The following is a 17,605-nucleotide window of genomic DNA, read 5'->3' as shown; positions in this document are numbered from 1 at the left end:
TAATTATTCATTCATTTGATAAATGATTATTAAAGCCTGCCGGGGATTGAAAGATAAACGGAATATAGTCTGACCCCCCTGAAGCCTATAGGCAAGTGGGAGAAAGAGGCCTGTAGACAAATTCTCATTCTATGAACTGCAAGCACTTGGGAAGCTCAGAGCCACCCAAGGTATGAGTGGAGTGGCTGAGGTGAGCCAGATCCCACGAGTTGGACACACCACACAAGGAGTTTGGCCTTTTGTCTGTAGGCAATAATAGGGAATCTAGGAAGATTTTTAAATGGCTGAGTAAGTGTGTAGAGGGAATGCATAGGGTGTCCCCCCAAAATGTATACACACTTAACAGCTGATAGCTCAATTGGTGTTTCTTTTCAGATTAAACCCATTGGAACTAACAATTATTCAAAGTGTGTATTCATTTTTGGGGACACCCTGTGTATGATCAGATCTGTATTATAAAATCACCTCAGCTTTAGTGTGTAGGATAGATTAAGCAAAGTCTGCCTATAAGAAGGTATACTAGTTTGCTTGAGCTGCCACAATAAAATACCACACATTGGGTGAATTAAACAACAAGTTCTTGAGGCTGGGAAGTCCAAAATCAGGGTGCCAGCATGGTCGTGTTCTGATGAGGGCCCTCTTCTTGGTTGATAGATGGCATCTTCTCACTGTGCTTCTATGTATGGAAGAGGCTAGGGAGCTCTTTTATAAGGGCATTAATTTCATTTATGGGGGCCCCACCCTCATCACCTAATGAGCTCCCAAAGGCCCCACCTCCAAATATCATCATATTTGGGGATTAGGATTTCAACATATGAATTTTAGAGAAACACATTCAGACCATAACATGGGTAAGGAATGAAAATGTGGAAAGTGAAATAGATGTTGGGCCCCAAGGGCCATGATGGACTTTGCAGAAATCCTTTCTTCCTGAGGTACTACACTGCGTAGTTTATCTCAGAGGGGAGGCTGGTGGCATTTAGGCTGCAAAGCTGTTCCAAAGGAAAGAGATCAGAGACTGTTGGAGCTGGTATTTCAATGAAACTGAAACCTCATCGGTAGGAGACTTCATGATTTCACACCCCCCAGGATGTCTTCTTTGTAGCTTCTTATTATCTGGAATTTTTATTAGAAAATTTTGCCAGTTGATGGGTGGGGGAGAAGCAGAAATGGAAGAGGAAATGAATGTGGCCTCCATCCCGTCCATCTCATTGCTGTCACTATCGATCAAAATAACCTTCCCTGAGAGATTTCTTTTAAAATTTTATTCTTGAAATGCTTCATTAAAATTTCGAGTTATAAAATAGGAAAAGTCAATTTTATTGGATCCTAACTTTTGCTCTATGCGGCTTCCTGTCCAGAGTGCAAATTATTAAAATTGACATAGGATGTGTGTGCAAGGTAATATCCCCTTTCGTAGGCTCTTCTCTAAATTTCAAGATATTCTGTAGAGTGGATTAGATTATACAGTGAGTAGGGACTCAGAAGAGAAAATAGAATTGTGTATTGATGCCTTCAGAAATATTATTTGATGGCAATAAAATATTCTCTGAAATTCCCTTCAGAGGAGAGAAAATGGAGTTTGTTTGCAGTAATTGCATTTTCTAGCATTTGCTCTCACACTTTCCAATATAAGCCAATTGGACCCTGGGATTTGGTTTTGCTTATTGCCAAAAGTACCATGTAAATTGATCTGTGATGCATTTAAAGAATATGCTTTTGAAAGTTTGGAAATTGAGATGGCTTTTTCTTATTAGATTTCAAGAGTATTAGGGTTCATTGCTATATTTTAGTCTAATGTAATATTAGCCAAATGTGTTCTTTTTCAATTTAGTTTTAATCAAGTTCTGGAAGACCATTTTCATCTAGCCCCAGCGGCACTGTTAAGGCAGAGATTTTATTTCCATTGTCAACCCTCTGCTTTGGCTTCTGCGGACCAACCCCTTGGAATCACGGCACACCCGTGTCCCGCATGCATTGTCCTGCATTCATCTGCCCAGACGTCGTTTCAGCATGCGAAAATAATAGCACTTAGTACGGAAAGATGTTTTTATTGCCATTTGCAAGGTTAAGGTGTGGAGGGAATCTGAAAAGCCTCGAAATCATTACTTTCCTTTCAAGAATATGGCCTTGATACCCATGTTATTTTTATTTAATTTGATTTTCAACATATTAATGGTTTAAAGTGCAAACACATAGGATTTGCATTTGTTCCTCTAATTAGTCAGTAGAATAATTGCCACTTGTTTTTATAATTATTGCTGGAAGGGATACCTTTTCTTAGTTGCTTTTTGAAGGCTTTGTGGGGAACAAACAGCAACATAATTCTTCCGTTCACCATAGACTTTGTCACTTACTCATTGAATACTCTTTTAAGGTGGTAGGAAGTAGGAGATGGCCCCTTATCCCAAATGAAGTTCCAGTGCAAAACGGGACAGATAAAAATACTAGTAACCATCACCCTTCCTGTGAGGCCCTTTACTGATCTCTCTCCATCTGCATATCCACTCTGTAATGTAGGCTGTACAATTAGTGTCATTTTTTTTCTGGTAAAAGGAAAGTTAAAGAACATGTTTTGAGTTTGAGTGTTATAGGTATTAAGTGACAGACCCAGAAATTTGGTCCTACATCTGCCTGACTCCAAAGCCCCGATCTTCATTGGTGCCATCTACCCGTGCACTCCAGTGCGTCTGAGCGACAGAAACATGCACGCAGCTGGTCGGGGTGCGACTTAAGAATGCCTTTCCCGAATTCTTCTTTTGCTATCCAGTGGAACCCCGAGTGGGATTCAGTTTAGAAGATAGTCTGTTCAGGTCGAATTTGTTGTATGGGATCTAAATCTTACTCAACAAGGTCTCATTTGTAAGGAGGAGATTGCACAAAAAACCAGCAGCGAGGAGACCCCCCGTGGTTCCAGCCGTGCAGCCGGCTCCTGAGGCTCAGGTGTCATTGGAGCCTCACCGCAGTGAGCAGTGTCCTCCACAGCTTCCCCTGGAGAGCCCCGTGCTGGCCTGGGTGGCAGTTTAGAGATACTCATTTGGTTAATGAAGAAGATATTGTCATTTATTTTTACTACCTTATGGTTGTCTTAAAATGTATGAGTGTGAATCAGTAGTGTGTGTGCGTGTGTTTGTTGTGTGTTTAAGTCACAAAGAGTTATGTTGGAATAAGGTGATGTTTGAAACAGGAATGCATGTAAACAAGTTGCTACTGAGCTGTTTTCAGGTCCCTGATACGTAGTTATGGGTCCTAGTGGCCTGTCCCCTGGTGGTCTACACTTTGCTATGGTACCTGTCATCAGTGCCATGTACTGGTGAGTTCTCAGGTCCAGAGGGGGTCTGCTGTCTTCAGTGGGGGATGGATGTTTGCCTCCTCTGTGTAGATTAAGGCTTATAGCATCTCCTGGTGCCTTGGGATTCTTCTCATGAAGGAGACTGAAGGAGAGGAGGGCATGTTTCAGCTGTGGCGTCTTACCTGAGCCCCGATTCCTGCAGCAGGCCACTGGGTTTTCACACGCATTCCTTACTTCCTCCTGGGTTTCTGGCTCAGCCCTGACATCATTGTAATATAGTTTTCTGTGTTTAATATTTCTTAGACTTGGTTTCCCATTGCAAGCATGGAAGAAACCCTAATGCATGAGTTTCAGAGGAGAAGGTAGCAGTCTGAACCTGCTGTGTGGCTCCATCAGCAAGTGTGAGTATTAACGTTAGAGCTGTCAGGGCTTGTGAAAATTAATGGAGCCTGACGGGGGAGAGACTGAGGTCAGAGACGGAGCTTCGCCTGATTGAATGTTTCTGGTGGCTTTGCAGCTCAGGCGAGTGAGTGCAAAGCTAGGAGCCGAGAGGGATTGCTGGAGGTTCATTCATTCACTTAGCCAGGTAGGCAGTGCGCACCAACTCAGTGCCAAACATTCTTTCAGGTGCTAGAAGGACAGCAGGGAAAGGTGGGCTCTGCCCAGTTATCGCTGAGAGAGCCCTTCCCTTCTCTCTTAGCCCATAGTAATGAGGGGCTTTAGGTGACGTATCTCTTCGTACATCCCACAGCCTCCGAGTTCTTCCATCCTCACAACCATTGGTGTTCTTTTTGTGTGTGTTTTTCTTTCATACTTCTGCAAAATTTTCTGCTTGGCCAGTTTTCAAGCTCAGGTTAGTCTTAGTTCTCAGTGGAATGTAGAGACTTGAAGAGTTCGAACATTGTCCTTCCCTGCTAGAGTCGCGATATTAAAAACATATTCATTTTAAACAGAAAGAAGTGCCGTCTTTCCTCCACCCGGGGGATATAGCAAGGTCCCTTTATAAACTGGCATAGGGGCACAGTGTTCTGAAACAGGCCCCTGGCGCTGCCCTGCGCAGGCGGAAGGTTTCAGAGATCTGATTGATTGTAGCATATCTCTTTCCCTTAAGATCAGTCCCACAATAATAGACCCGACTTCATGTCTATTTTATTCTTTTTAATCTCAGAAAGTTAGTTTCTTTCTGGCACCTTGCCAAGGGAAAGTGAGCCCGAAGGCTGTGCCTTGTGAGTTTGATCTTCCCGGGCATCTGAGAGCCACAGCAGGTTCTCTTTCTCTTTCTCTGTCGTCTCTGTGTTGTTTTCTTCTTGCTACCTAGTGAGCTTCATTTTAACATCAGCGTTAGGCCACCAGCATTTTTGGTTTTCTCATTTATTTTCAAAGTCTGTAACTTAGGAGTATGGAGGGGAGTGGGCATGAGGATTGGAGATCTTGAAATTTGTCACCTTCCTACAGCTGGGTTTTCTTTCACCCAGGAACCCTGGCAGGTGATGTTTGCTTTGGGACGCTCTCCTTCACGCAGAACCACTGTTGTACTCTGGGTTCCTTCTCTTCCTTGGTTTCAGCAGAACAAATAGAAGATAGCAATCAATTAGCCTTGCTTTTCAGGTCCCTGATAAAAGTGGGGCATGGGAAAGGTGGTGTCTGTCGTTAGCCACAAACTGATGGCCATTTGGTTGTCCCTACTATTTCCCGTATCCCCTACTCATGAGGAATGAAGAGTATTGTGCAGGAGCCGTCTTCTAGCAGGTGGCAGGATGATTCCCAAGAAAAGTGACTATTCTGGAATTGACTTTGGATTTTGATTTGACCTGAACTTGGGTTTCCTAGAGGAATGCATTCTTTAATGACTTGTAGCAGAAAAATAGGTTGCAGTTGTATGCTACTTAATTTTGAGGGACATTAATTTTTACTGGTGGTATGTCAGGGGTGGGCGCAAGTTAGCAAGGAATCTTGTTTGGCCAAAGCAGTACTTATGTGTGTTTATTTTTAAATGGCGATGCGCATGTCCGCTAGTCCTTACTGCTCCCTGTTCCTTCTACCTGGCCCAGTTCACACTTTCGTTTTACCTCTGTGGCTCCCTGAGGCGTTTGGGTTTATTACCTTGAACGTTGGTCCTCGTGCCATAGTCTCCTCTTGGTTCTCATAATAGAGCCAAGGCGCTTGTTTAATTCTGGGACCCTGTGTAAAGTTAAGCAGGGGAGCATTTCTTTCTCTTCTCCTCAAGTCCGTGACCTTCCCTTCTTGGGTAGGCTCCCAAATTCTTCGGGGAGCACGTGGGTAAGACATTCACCCGTAGCTGCAGCAGCATTTGGGGAATGCCTTAAATGAGCCAGGATGCGGGTTGTCATGGTGCGAAGCTGACACGGCTTGAGGTCCCCTGGAGGAGAAATCCATGACATCGCCAGGCAAACATCTAGAAGGGGGGGTTCTATTTCACGGCATACACAAAAAGGGCCCTAGCTGCCTGGAACTGGAGAAAAGATCACCGTAGCTGGAGGAGTGGTATGAGGAGGCCTTGGGATAGATCTGGAGCCAGGCTTCATAAGGCTGTTAAAAATTTGGAAATCATCTGCAAGAAAAACAAGCACAGGAGGCAAAAGAGCTCTACTTGTCCCACTGGTGCCACCAACTTGGCCGGTGACTCTCCTTAGCGAGTGGGAGCACCTCCCTCGCGCTCAGTTTCTTCATCACTAAAATGGAATTGGATACATCAGTGGATTTTCCTTTTAATATTTTTAAGCCAGCAATATCTTTCTTCAAATGAAATCTGCCCCCAAATTGTAACATAAAGGAAGGCAGCGCTGCTGTAGTGAACATGAGGGTGGGTCCCTCCCTTCCGCCCCCGTCTCTTTCCTTGGGTCCCCTGCTCCAGCCCCGGGAGGCTCAGGGGGCATAGCTTTCAAATCACCAGATCAGGCTGTCTCTGAGGCTCCTCTGGGTTCATGTGCTGTGATTTACGGGAGCCACTTTAAGTGACAGACTAAATGCCCCGAATTTGATAAGGAAGGGAGGCTGACCTTGACACAGTTCTCTGTATGTGTGCTTCAGAGTTGTCGTGGATTTATCAGACTTACACATACCTGAAGATCTGCAACTTTACTGAATATTCCATTCCTCCCTACACACGCATCCGATGCTGTAAGATATTGGAGACATTCTGAATGAGCAGTCACTGGAGAGAAACAGAATCTGGGTGTCATCTATCCCAGGTTATGCTAGTCACTGTGAATGAGAAGCCGATCCAGGCACATTTTGTGGTATTCCGTAAATATTAGAAAGGGTGGCTGATGGAACAACAGAGGGAGGAAAGAAGTGATGTGTTCGGGGTACACATTTTGCAAGATTAAAATCATCTTGATAGAGGTGGCTGCGTTTGTACTGTGTACAGCTTGGAGACCTCGTAGGCCACCCACCATCCCCTCTAGATCCAGAGGCCTTGATGACCTTAGTAAATCTTTTGTCAACTTGAAGGACACCATGGACCATGCCAGCTTCTGCCTTTGGAAAATCAAAGCTTTCATTTCCATCTTCAGATGCTTTCTTTTGAGAAGAGTGCTGTTATGACCAGGGAGTGATCCAGTCTGTGGATAAACTGATGTTTTCTTGGATAGCACCTGGGAAGGTTAATCATTATAATGATTATTATAATACAGCTCTTGAGTGATTATGAAGTGTTAGAAATTGTAAGTTCTTTAACTGCAGTATCTTATATAATGCGCAGAAGACCTTGGGGGTAATAGTAGCATTTTGCCCCATTCATATTTCATGAAACTGTGTTTAAAAACGGTTGTTGGAGATTATTTGGCTGGACTGGATGACACTTCAGGGGGACAACATGACACTGGTGTAACTCTGGTCATAGCCCAGGATGACGAGCTCAATTTCTGGAATTCTAAGGAAGCTCCTGACAGATCTTGAGAGATTCATTCCTTCCTTCACTAATTCATCAAATACTGGTTGTGCTCCTGTCATTTGGACCGTGTTGAATGGGGTACCTTGTGTGAAACAAAGAACCACAAGCCACGCTCCATGCCTTCAAAGACCTCGCAGTCTAAGGGGAGAGACGAGTTGTATGCAAAAAGCAAAACTTATAAAATCAAGTGAAAAATACTGAACATGCACTGATTGTTTCTACTTCATATCACGCATGCGCTTTAAAAGCTTTTCTTCATTTTATCTTGAAAACGATGAGGGGGGTGCAGTTATTACCCGCGTTTGCTACTGCGCTTTAAGAGAGCGTAAGGACTCCGTCCAAGGTTATGCAGCTAACACATGCCGCAGCCTGGAGCCCCCACCCTTCACCTTAGGCCGCCCCCATGGATTAAATTGTCATGGTTTAAAAATTGAATCACAAGGAATAGAAATGGGAGACATACAGTCAGAAAATATTAAGTAATACCCACAGAAGTAAAGGTGAAGAGGGAGAGTGTAATGAGTCAGCGAAGAGGCAGAGGGAGCTGAGGAAGACGAAGGAGGAAGAGGAGCAGCAGATGGGGAGGAGGGAACGAGAGTGTGACGTCAGTAATCAAGGGGATTGATCCTCTGAGGCACAGGGGTGCCACAGTGGCAGTGGGATCAGTGGAGATGGGAATGGAGAATAAGTCTTGGCTTTGGCTGTTAGGTCATCACTTATATTCCAGGGTAAACTCTTGGAAGACTTTGTTGGGTCAGTTCTGAGTAACCATTTGTCTCTAAGTTGCTAATTCTGATAATGGCCTATCAGGCAACACAAACATGGATCAAGGGGCCAGATGTGACCAGTAATAGAAAGTGGAAAGGTCTGCGGCAGATGGAGGTCAGCTTCGCCCGATCTTGCAATTTTCCAGAATAAGCTAGAAACCCAGAACTCCCGATTTCCAAATATTAGCTCAATTGAAAAAAAATAAAACACAATTGAGGGCCAACTATAATACATCTGTGGGCTGAATTTGGCCCACCAGTTGCTAGCTCCTGGAATTTTCTTTCCAGAACTATAGAAGTGAAATGAGGAGGCATCTCAAGGAAGCCACAAAGTTAGGGATGGTATGGAATTGTATGTGAGGTGCGTGCACGCGTGCGTGTGTGTGTGTGTGTGTGTGTGTGTGTGTGTGTGAAGGGCTGCTTGTGTTTTGTTTTCATGGGATGGGAAAACATAAACTCGCTAAGGAAGCGATTACAAAGAGAGAGACAAAGATTCAACATAATCTAAGAGAGCTGTTTGGAAAGTGCCAGTGGGAGTGGGAGGAATGGAGTTAAGAGGCCTGTTATTAAATGAGGTACAAATAGAGTAATAGGGCAGGTAAGAGGAGTGAAGAAAGCCTTCCTTGAGGTTAGAGGACATGTCATATGCCCAGTAGGGGGTCAAAAGGAGCCTGGCAGCTGGAGAGGAACCTGGAAGGGTTTGTGGCGACTGCTTAGGGACCAGGCGGCAGCCAGAACGTGGGGCAGTTAGAACTCTAGGGCCCAGTGAGGACCCATCTGACTTTCAATATCCTGTAATTTTTAACTGAGCATCTATTTATGTGAAACTGTGAGGCACTAACAGATACAGTAAGAAGACGCAGGTTAGAATGAGACTTAATTGCTGCCTCTAAGAGTTTATGGTCTCACCACGGTCCATAGCTCCAACCAGACCCAAGGGACTCGTTTTCCACATTTTATTCATCACTTACTGCCATCATCATACCTGTGAATTATCTGTGCTATTATTGGCCATATTTGTGAATTATCTGTACAATTATTTGTTCAGTTGTTTTCTTTAAATAATCTCATATTTTATATACAGGCTGGGGCAAAAATAGGTTTACAGCTGTGAGTATGTGAAACACAGAGTTTATTTTTGTATTTTTATTGTTATTATTAATGTATTACTTTCCATATGAACAACTTTGTAAACCTACTTTTGCCCCACCCTGTATAAAAATAGAAAAATAAAAACTAGAAAAATGAACTAGTGTATTATTTGCACTGTTACATTGTATCTTTTCAAATATGTATTTTTATTTTTTATTATTTTTTTAATATATCTTTATTGATTTCAGAGAGAGGAAGGGAGAGGGAGAGAGAAAGAGAAACATTAATGATGAGAGAGTCATTGATCGGCTGCCTCCTGCACGCCCCCGACTGGGGATTGAGCCCACAGCCAGGGCATGTGCCCTGACCGGGAATCGAACCCCGATCGCCTGGATCCTAGGTCGATGCTCAACCACTGAGCCATGCCTGGCCGGGCAATATGTATTTTTAAAACATACAGAAAACTACTTGACATTTTGCCAAATGTGCATCTCCATTCCATCTAAAATAATTTTATGTATCACACGTAAGACATAGGTCATGTCTTAGGAAAGATGGAACTGGTTAGTTGGTCAAGTTCTTCAGGCCATTTGAAGCAAGAGTTTTTCTGTGTCGGAATGACACTATGAGGCCTTGATTTTTTTGTTCAGGCAGGTCAGCTGCTATCGGTTAGTCTGAATAAAGTGGATAAAAGCAGGCACCTTTTTGTTTGATGATATTTGAATACCAAGAAGTTTGGAGCTTGACTGCAGAACCTTCCAAATTAATCTAGCCTGAAAAAAAAACTAAAATGCTGTCAAGTAGCAGGAGGTTTGTCAGCTGCCCTGCTTACACTTTTCATATAAAACATAAAGGTTGGCAGATTATAGAGGAAAGGTCAGTTCAGCAAAAAAAGAAAATATGTCAGACAATCTCATAACATAGGTGACAGAGACTGGAAGTTGGGAACTGCTATTGGATTCTCAGAAAGAGATGAGTTTGTTGGCAGTGTGTAAATTTCATCACCGTTTCTGCGGCTGTTCATTTTGGTGGCTACTTCTTTATGTCGAGTCTCCCAATTTGATTTAAAACACTCTGAGGAGTCCTATCTTCCTGAGGAAGATTTACTTTGCAGCAGTTTTACCTTTTTAAAAAAAACAAAAAAAAAAACAAACTGGTCTGAAGGGGAAACGTGTGCTTTCTTTTGCCCTGCCTCCCAACCTCACCCATGCCATCTCTGCACCAAAGCTCTAAAATGGAAAAAGCGAGAAACCAAGCCCTGTTGCAAGAGCAGTGGTGCATAAAGAAAGGGTTTACAGTGAGTCCATCATCATGAATGATTAAAGGGGAACCGGGCAGCTACAGCCTGACTTGTACAAATACAGTCGCTCATAGAGTCACGCTGGTAGGACCTGCCATGGAACAGATTACTGTCCGGGAAAATGCTCCAGCCTTGGGAACACAGGTAAACTTGGGGGGCGGGGTGGTATTAGGCCAATGGAGTCACAGAGCCATGATATTAGAGCCGTGGGGCATCTTACAAATTTCCGTCGTGGGCAGTGCTGGGAATTTGCAGCCCGTTAATGCATCTTTTATCCATATTTTGAGTGCAAGGAATTGTGCAAAATATCATCATTCTATCCAAGCAGCTTGCACTATGAATATGCATTGCACTCCTTATTGCCTTATGCTGGTACAGATTATAAACCCCTATAAACATGCATTTGAGAGAGGCTTCCTATTTTCCATGAGCCGTCCACCTTGCAAATAACTGAGACCAAAGGCACGCCACCCCAGCCACCCCATCGTGGACTAGCGGCCGAGGATACCCATTGACACTTGGCCACAGTGTTTCCAGTTTCATCTTTCTGCAGTGTTATTTTCCCACTCCTTTCATCTCTCTCTTTAGCCTCCCCATTAACCCACATGCTATATAGGCAATTTTATTACTGTTAGAAACCTAAAAAGTGAAAGCTAAAGAAAAACCCGTAGCATATTGTAGCAATCTTAAAAATCACTTCGGCGTTGGCAGACACATTTGATCCCAGTGTGCTGCTGGGATTGCGGACTTCACCTTGTAATCTCTACAGTGTGCGTTGCTGAGATCCAAGTCGACCCATGACAAAATCTCCCCGCACCTCCCACCCCCAAAATATATAATTCTCTTCCTCACTAAGCTTCATTAATTAAATCATTGCCTCTGGCTTGCTGGTAAAGACCAATTCTTTCCAAGTGTATCGAGTGTCCTGCTAGTGGTAACTTTCATTCTTCATGCAATCGCAGGGAACATTCATTTTGCGTTGGACCCAGGAGCCTGGGGAAGCTGGAATTATAGGCACCATTGTCCCACCCCTTTTTCCTTTCAAAATAAAATGAAATGAAATGAAATGAGCAGCAGCCCAGTGGTGAGGCTTGAGGGATGGGTAATGAAAACGCATAGAAAGGGCATTAATTTCAGGATGGGGACAGCTGCCCGACACTATCTCCCTTTGGATTTTGGTTCTTATAGCATCACGGTGAGTTATTAATATGTATGATCTGTACTTTATTCAAACATTATAAATCTATGCAGAAGTCTGGTGTTTGGGTTTTCCTTTATAGCTTTCATTCTTCTTCCCAGAATTATCTCATTTCGATCGGGAAACTTTTGCATAAAAAGCACACACCGAGAACTCACATTTCCATACCATAAATATTAAAAGGGGGTTAAGCTTTACAGTTTCTTCCCCCATCCCCAACCGGTAGAAAGTTAGCCTTCTAATTGGGGGGGCAGGGGGAGGCATTATTAATGTTCTTTTTATTCCCGAGCCAAAAGGTAAACTTTAACTTACAGTATGGAATTGTATTACGTAGCTCCTTTCATTTGTGTAAATTGTGAAATGCTTGACTGTGCCACGTTTTGTTTAAATGGAGGAATGTTAAAAATCTAGCAGTTATCTGAGTTGTTAAGAATAGCTGGTTGGCTTATTTATTTTATTGAATAATACAGTATTAGTTTCCGGCGTACAACATAGTGATTCTATGTTGAAATACCTTACGATGTGGTCTGCTTATTTTTTGAGGAGTGAACCAAGTCCAGACCTTTCTTTAAGGATCGCAATTAAAGTGCTTTTTGCCGGATTCGTCGCAGTGAATTTGTAGCATACAGAAGAGGGAAATGGAACCAGAAAACTTAATGTCTTCTTAGTAGCTTTTTAGCTTCTTAGCAGCTTCCCATTTCCCATTTATTATCATTTTTGTTAGCATAAAGGAGTAGTCATAAATTTCGGTTCCCATGGAAATATAAAGGAATGCATGAGCTATTTCATTTGGGTGCACCGTCTGCTAATCACACAGCCTCGGCTGTTGTACTTCGTGATGGGAAATGAACGTGCTAATTGGTGCTCTTTTTTTCTTATTTCAGGAAACCTGCCATATGAATATAAAATAGTGATTGCTGGGAACCATGAACTGACATTTGATAAGGAATTCATGGCAGACCTCGTTAAACAGGACTACTACCGTTTCCCCTCTGTGTCCAAATTGAAACCAGAGGACTTTGACAACGTTCAGTCCCTCCTGACAAACAGTATTTACTTACAAGACTCGGAGGTAACAGTGAAGGGATTCAGAATATACGGTGCGCCTTGGTAAGTGTTCATTTGAACAGTCCTGCCTGCCCTCCGTGTTTTCGCTCAGCGCTCAGAAAGCGTGATGCAGACTTAGGTGCTTTCAAGGAAACAGATAAAGCTGGAAAGGAAGCTTGGTGCTGTCTTTCGGACAGAACCCGTAGCCTGGCACTGCTGCAGAGGCCGTGTTTACGGCTTTCATTGGGGTGCAGAGGTCTTTCAGCCAAGACCAGTGGGAGCAGGGCTTTGGTGGATGCGGGTGGGGCTTCATGTGCGTCCCTGGGACACAGAGGATTTGGGGGAGGGTCACCACTGTTCATCTTCACGCAGACTCAGCTACCCTGAATGTTCTGTCAGCCTCGGTCACTTATTTCCCTCTCATTTTATACTGGAAGCACTCATACAATATCTTGCTTAGATTAGGGTTGCTTGACTCTTGCTACACATCACTCACTCTGAAGAAATACAGATTTTGAAACCCTGCCCATTGAAAGTCTGATTCTCCCTCCTTATGTGGAGCCCAGAAATCCGTATTTTTCAGAGCTCCCCAGACGAGGCTGATGCATGGACAGTTGGGAAGTCACAGGGGGAGAGCTCAGGACTAGAGTTCTCTGCTCTGAGGTCTAGAAAACTTGGAGCAGGTGCATATTCTTTGGGGCCAGACAAGACCTATTTTGGCCTTGGCTCTATTGTCTGTTGTCTGGTTTTGAAGAAGCTAATTCACAGAGGTGGAGCTCCAATTTCTGCATCTCCAAGGGGGTGAAAATAATACCCACGTTAGATGGTTATGATGAAGATTAAAGTAGGTGACGTTTGCAGTGGATTTAGAAGAGTCCCTGGCGGTTTGCTTAGGGTAATAATTACTACTTTTTCTAGCCTTGGCTCTGCCACTAAGTATTTATGTGAACTTGAGCCCTCAGAGCCAGTTTTTAATCTTTAAAATGGGACTGTTAGATCAAGAGATCCATATCAAAGAAGTCTTGGATTTTTATTATTTATGTACTTATTGAGAGTTCTATCTGTACATAGAGCTGAAGAATTAACTTCTACCCACCCAGCAGAAGTATTACAGTCCCGCCCCAGGAGTTGCAAGTTAAGACTAGAAGAAGACAAACAGTAAATTCAGATTGGCCACCCCACTCTACAGTTTGGTTTGTAAAACCCTCCGTAGAACAGAAACTTGAGATAGTTCCTATTTTATTTGGCATCCAAAAGGACTGATGAGCGGGTACAGGAAGTATATCATGTTAAAATCAACCTCAGAATGATTGTGAACTCTTAATTGAGTCCATACTATAAATGCCAGGCACTGTTCTAAATCCTTTATATCCATTATCTCATTTATTGAGAGGACCTTTAAGAGATGGGCACTATTGTGATTCTTATTTGGCAGATGAGAGAACTGGGGCACAGAAAGGTTAAGTAACTGCTCAAGAGTCACACGGGTACTAAATGGTCGCATCCTGATTTGAGTCTGACGGCAGGGTGCATGGTGTGGCTGGGGTGGCAGTGGTCATGGTGTGATAATTGGTGGTTATTATCTGAGTGGGTGTATCCAGCTTTATTGGTGTATGTCAGTGAATTATTTTATATGTGAGGTGGTAAAGGGAAAACAGAATAAAGAGCAGAGATCAGTCTTTTCAAATAGGAATCTGAAAACAGATCTCAGGGTAGTGTGGGATGTTGATATGAGCATTTCTGGGTAAAGAACAGGAGAGAGAGGGAACTTTTCCAGCTGCTTCTTAATGACCATCTGGTAGTTGAGGCATGACCTCTGACTGACAGAGAAGCCCTGCATAGAGTCATGATCATTTTTTTCAGTAACTTCAAATGATTTTTGAAAAATCTTCAGAGGGTACAGAAGATTGAAGGCTGCTCCTGAGCAAGCAGGTCTTTCCCAGATCCCTGGATTGATAGTTGTGGAAGGGACAACAGCAAACAAACCTCCTCCATATCTGAGCAGATCCAAACCTGTTTAGATCTGGTTTAGCTAAATCAGATACGGCTGTGATGAATAAGAGAGCGATTCTGGATCCTGGGGCAGATCTGGCAGCATCTCACAGTTTTTTCAAAAACATCATAGTTCAAAAAATGTGATGTGATGAGGGATAATTCATTTTTGGTGGTGGTGCAAACAAACTTCGGAGAAAGTTTATGTCTGAACTGGATTCATATCATTCAAAAATTTTATTTTAGCATTGGGAAAGGTGGTAAAGTCAATAAAATAGGCACCATTAGCCATCTGAAATGTTATCCTGAGGTTGTTTTTATCCATAATTTGTTGGGCTTTCCAGAAAGCTTGACTACTTCCTGCCTAGCACCTCATTACAACAAGGGAGATCTTTACTTGGAATTTGTCTCACCCATAGGAATTGTTGCTACTTTGTGTTTGAACAAAAAATGCAGAGGTTGATGAAACAGAAATTTCAGTCTCATCCTGTATTTTGGAGGCATCAGTAATTTGGGTCTTGCTGTAAAGCTGTTTTGTTAAAATGAATATTCCCAGGACTGTTGATAACCTGCACACTGACTTAGGAACTCCTCCATGAGCATTTCTGTGCAGGGAGGGCAAATTTTCCCAGCCCTCCCACTCACTCAGCCCTGGAACCTGGGGCGAGTTTCTGAACATCTCCATGCGTGTGTTTGCTCATCTCTAAAGTGGGAGATAGCAACGTGACGTCCCTCACACGGTTGTTAGGAGGATTCATGTGTTAATGCATCTGCAGCACGCAGAAGACTTCCTGACATCGAGTGAGCATCTGATAAGTGGTAGCTGTTACTGATATAGCGGGGTTGGTGTTTCCAGGGTACTTTGTACCTTTTTCCGCTTCTTATGAAGACTATTGCACCAGGTAGGTAGGTAGGAGTCAGAGAGGGTGGGTTCTAGCCCTAGTTCGGCCTCTACTGATTGGGTGACAAGAGGAATCACTGAACTTCTCTATTGGTAAAAACAGGGGCAATGAGATCTGCACTAGTCTCGTCCTACGCCACTCACTTTAATGTCACCAAAGTTGGAATATTCAAAGTCAGGATCTTGCGGGCATGCTTGATTATCTTAATATCTTATACAATTTTTAACCTTTTTTTGACTAGAAGCCAAGTTACCCCTTTTCTCACTTCGGAAGCTGGGTTTTTCCATCCCTGAGATTCTCCTGTAGGTGAATGCTTGCTGAGTAGCCCATTAGATATTGCAGCCGCAACACAGTGGAAACTCGTTTAAGTTTGATTTACGTGCTTTCCCAGTGACTTTTTTGGAGGAAATACTTAAGTCCTGATTTGCTGATAATGCTGGTGGTGTTAATCTAAAAACAGAAATCAGAACGTTGGTACTAAGGATTTCCATCCTGTCATGGGTTTCTCAAAAGTAATGGCCATCTGACCAGGAAGACAGGTATGACTCATGTATCTAAAACATGTGGACTGTGACAACTTGGTCTCCTGCAGCAAAGGAGTCCTAGTCCATATCTGTTACATGTTCAGAACTTGTAGCATAGCTGAACGTTTCCTAGAGATCAGGGAGGAGGAAAGCAGTATCTCCTGATGTACAATTTAGCAGAAATGTGTATGTGGAAAATAACGTAAGACCCTCCAAAGCATTCCTGTGTGTTTACGATTGGAGTGTGCTGTGGGACTTCTTAGATCCACAGGAAAGGGGATCTCGGTGTTGTTTGATGGGCCTGGGAAAATTCAGCAGCCAGTACCAATAGTGTTGTAAGTGGGGTGCCTTTTCCTGGGAGAAAAGTGCTCCCCTGCAAGGAGGATGAGAGTTTGCACATTCCTGGAGACACCTGTGCCACAGGAGGCCTTATGGCAGCTTGTGTGGCTTCTGCTGTCCTTCACTGTCTCTTTATTACAGGAATCTTGAAAGGAATCAGGCGTGATGTGCTGTCATCTTTGGGAGCAGCAGTCCAGTCACACCTTTTCTTAACATGGCCTATTATGTTCTCTCCCTCTTTGAGGGACAGAAGAAGATGGTCTGTGTTACCAGGCAGCAAGGCCCTCCTAGGACTTTGCTGTACGACAGGAAAGCTGTAGGTTTCTTGCATCCCTTGTGTTGATTCTCTGCCTCCAAGATGCTTCCTGATTTCCTCTTTACGATCACCCTTGGTTCTGTAATCTTTTCCAGAGGCTGAGGATGGTTAGAAAGAGGAGACAACACTCTAATCTGTCCTACATTAGCCACTGTGGTAACACACTGCTTGCCTGGCCAGGGTAGGGGGGCAGCGGAATTTTAGAATCATTTTTGTGTTTCTGGTTACTGATCTGTGTAGCCGTCATTTTAATGCAAGCAAGTTTCTGTAAACTCAACTCGTGGGACTTGGCATTTAAACATCGACTAACCCTTTTTTTCCCCTTTTCTTTCTCATTTCAAGTGTTCTTTTGTTACTAAGATGCCATATAGAAGAAGAAAAAAAATCCAGGTACTCACTGATCAGTAAGCCAAGTTGCAAAACGTCAAAAGTCCTATGGCTCTGCCTGAGCAGAGCGGTCCTGTGGTGGAGCAGCAGCCTGCGCCTTGCTCCCTCTCCCACGGCAATGCCCAGCCGGTCCCCCGTGGCTTTTAATGAATATGAGTGGGGCTTTCCGATGGGCAGGAATTTGATCTCTATGCTGACCAAGGGGTCAGGAACAAAGAGCACATTTTTTCGTGTTACAGCAGACCCAGGTGTAATTTGTCAGATTTAGTAACTGTGGAGGAAGTGCCTTAACTTCTGCAGCAGGCAAATTAGATCTGGGGCCGAGGCAGTGTAATTCTAAAACGGCTGAAATAGCAAGAGAAAGCCCATTGAGTTGCATTTTCAAAGGCAGAGGGAGCAGGGTTTTCTTCCCGCCTCCTCTCTTCCCCCCATTTAGGATCATAAGCATGTTGAGTTCATTCATTCATTTGGATGTAATTTGCTCAGCATTTTTCAAAGTGGGAGTTAAGTGTTGATTCGGCTCTGCAGCATTT

The 17,605-nt window shown here is 43.5% G+C and overlaps 1 protein-coding gene across 12 annotated transcripts in view; it reads left to right on the top strand.

Annotated features, from left to right (window-relative positions):
- MPPED2 (metallophosphoesterase domain containing 2) overlaps positions 1-17,605 on the top strand; it is a 164,317-nt gene that overhangs the window by 76,384 nt on the left and 70,328 nt on the right. For 9 of the 12 annotated variants that reach the window (XM_081154789.1, XM_081154786.1, XM_081154787.1 and 6 more), the window contains one exon: positions 12,450-12,675. In XM_081154789.1, coding sequence (XP_081010915.1) covers positions 12,450-12,675 — 226 coding nt within the window. Of the gene's footprint in view, positions 1-3,595; positions 3,694-12,449; positions 12,676-17,605 lie in introns of all 12 variants that reach the window. The other 3 variants (XM_081154794.1, XM_081154793.1, XM_081154795.1) reach the window with 1 other exon arrangement.

Source organism: Miniopterus schreibersii (assembly GCF_964146895.1).
Source record: "Miniopterus schreibersii genome assembly, chromosome: 12".
Classification (NCBI taxonomy): Eukaryota; Metazoa; Chordata; class Mammalia; order Chiroptera; family Miniopteridae; genus Miniopterus; species Miniopterus schreibersii.
Note: the sequence above shows the minus strand (reverse complement) of the source record. Positions and strands in the feature narration are given on the sequence as shown.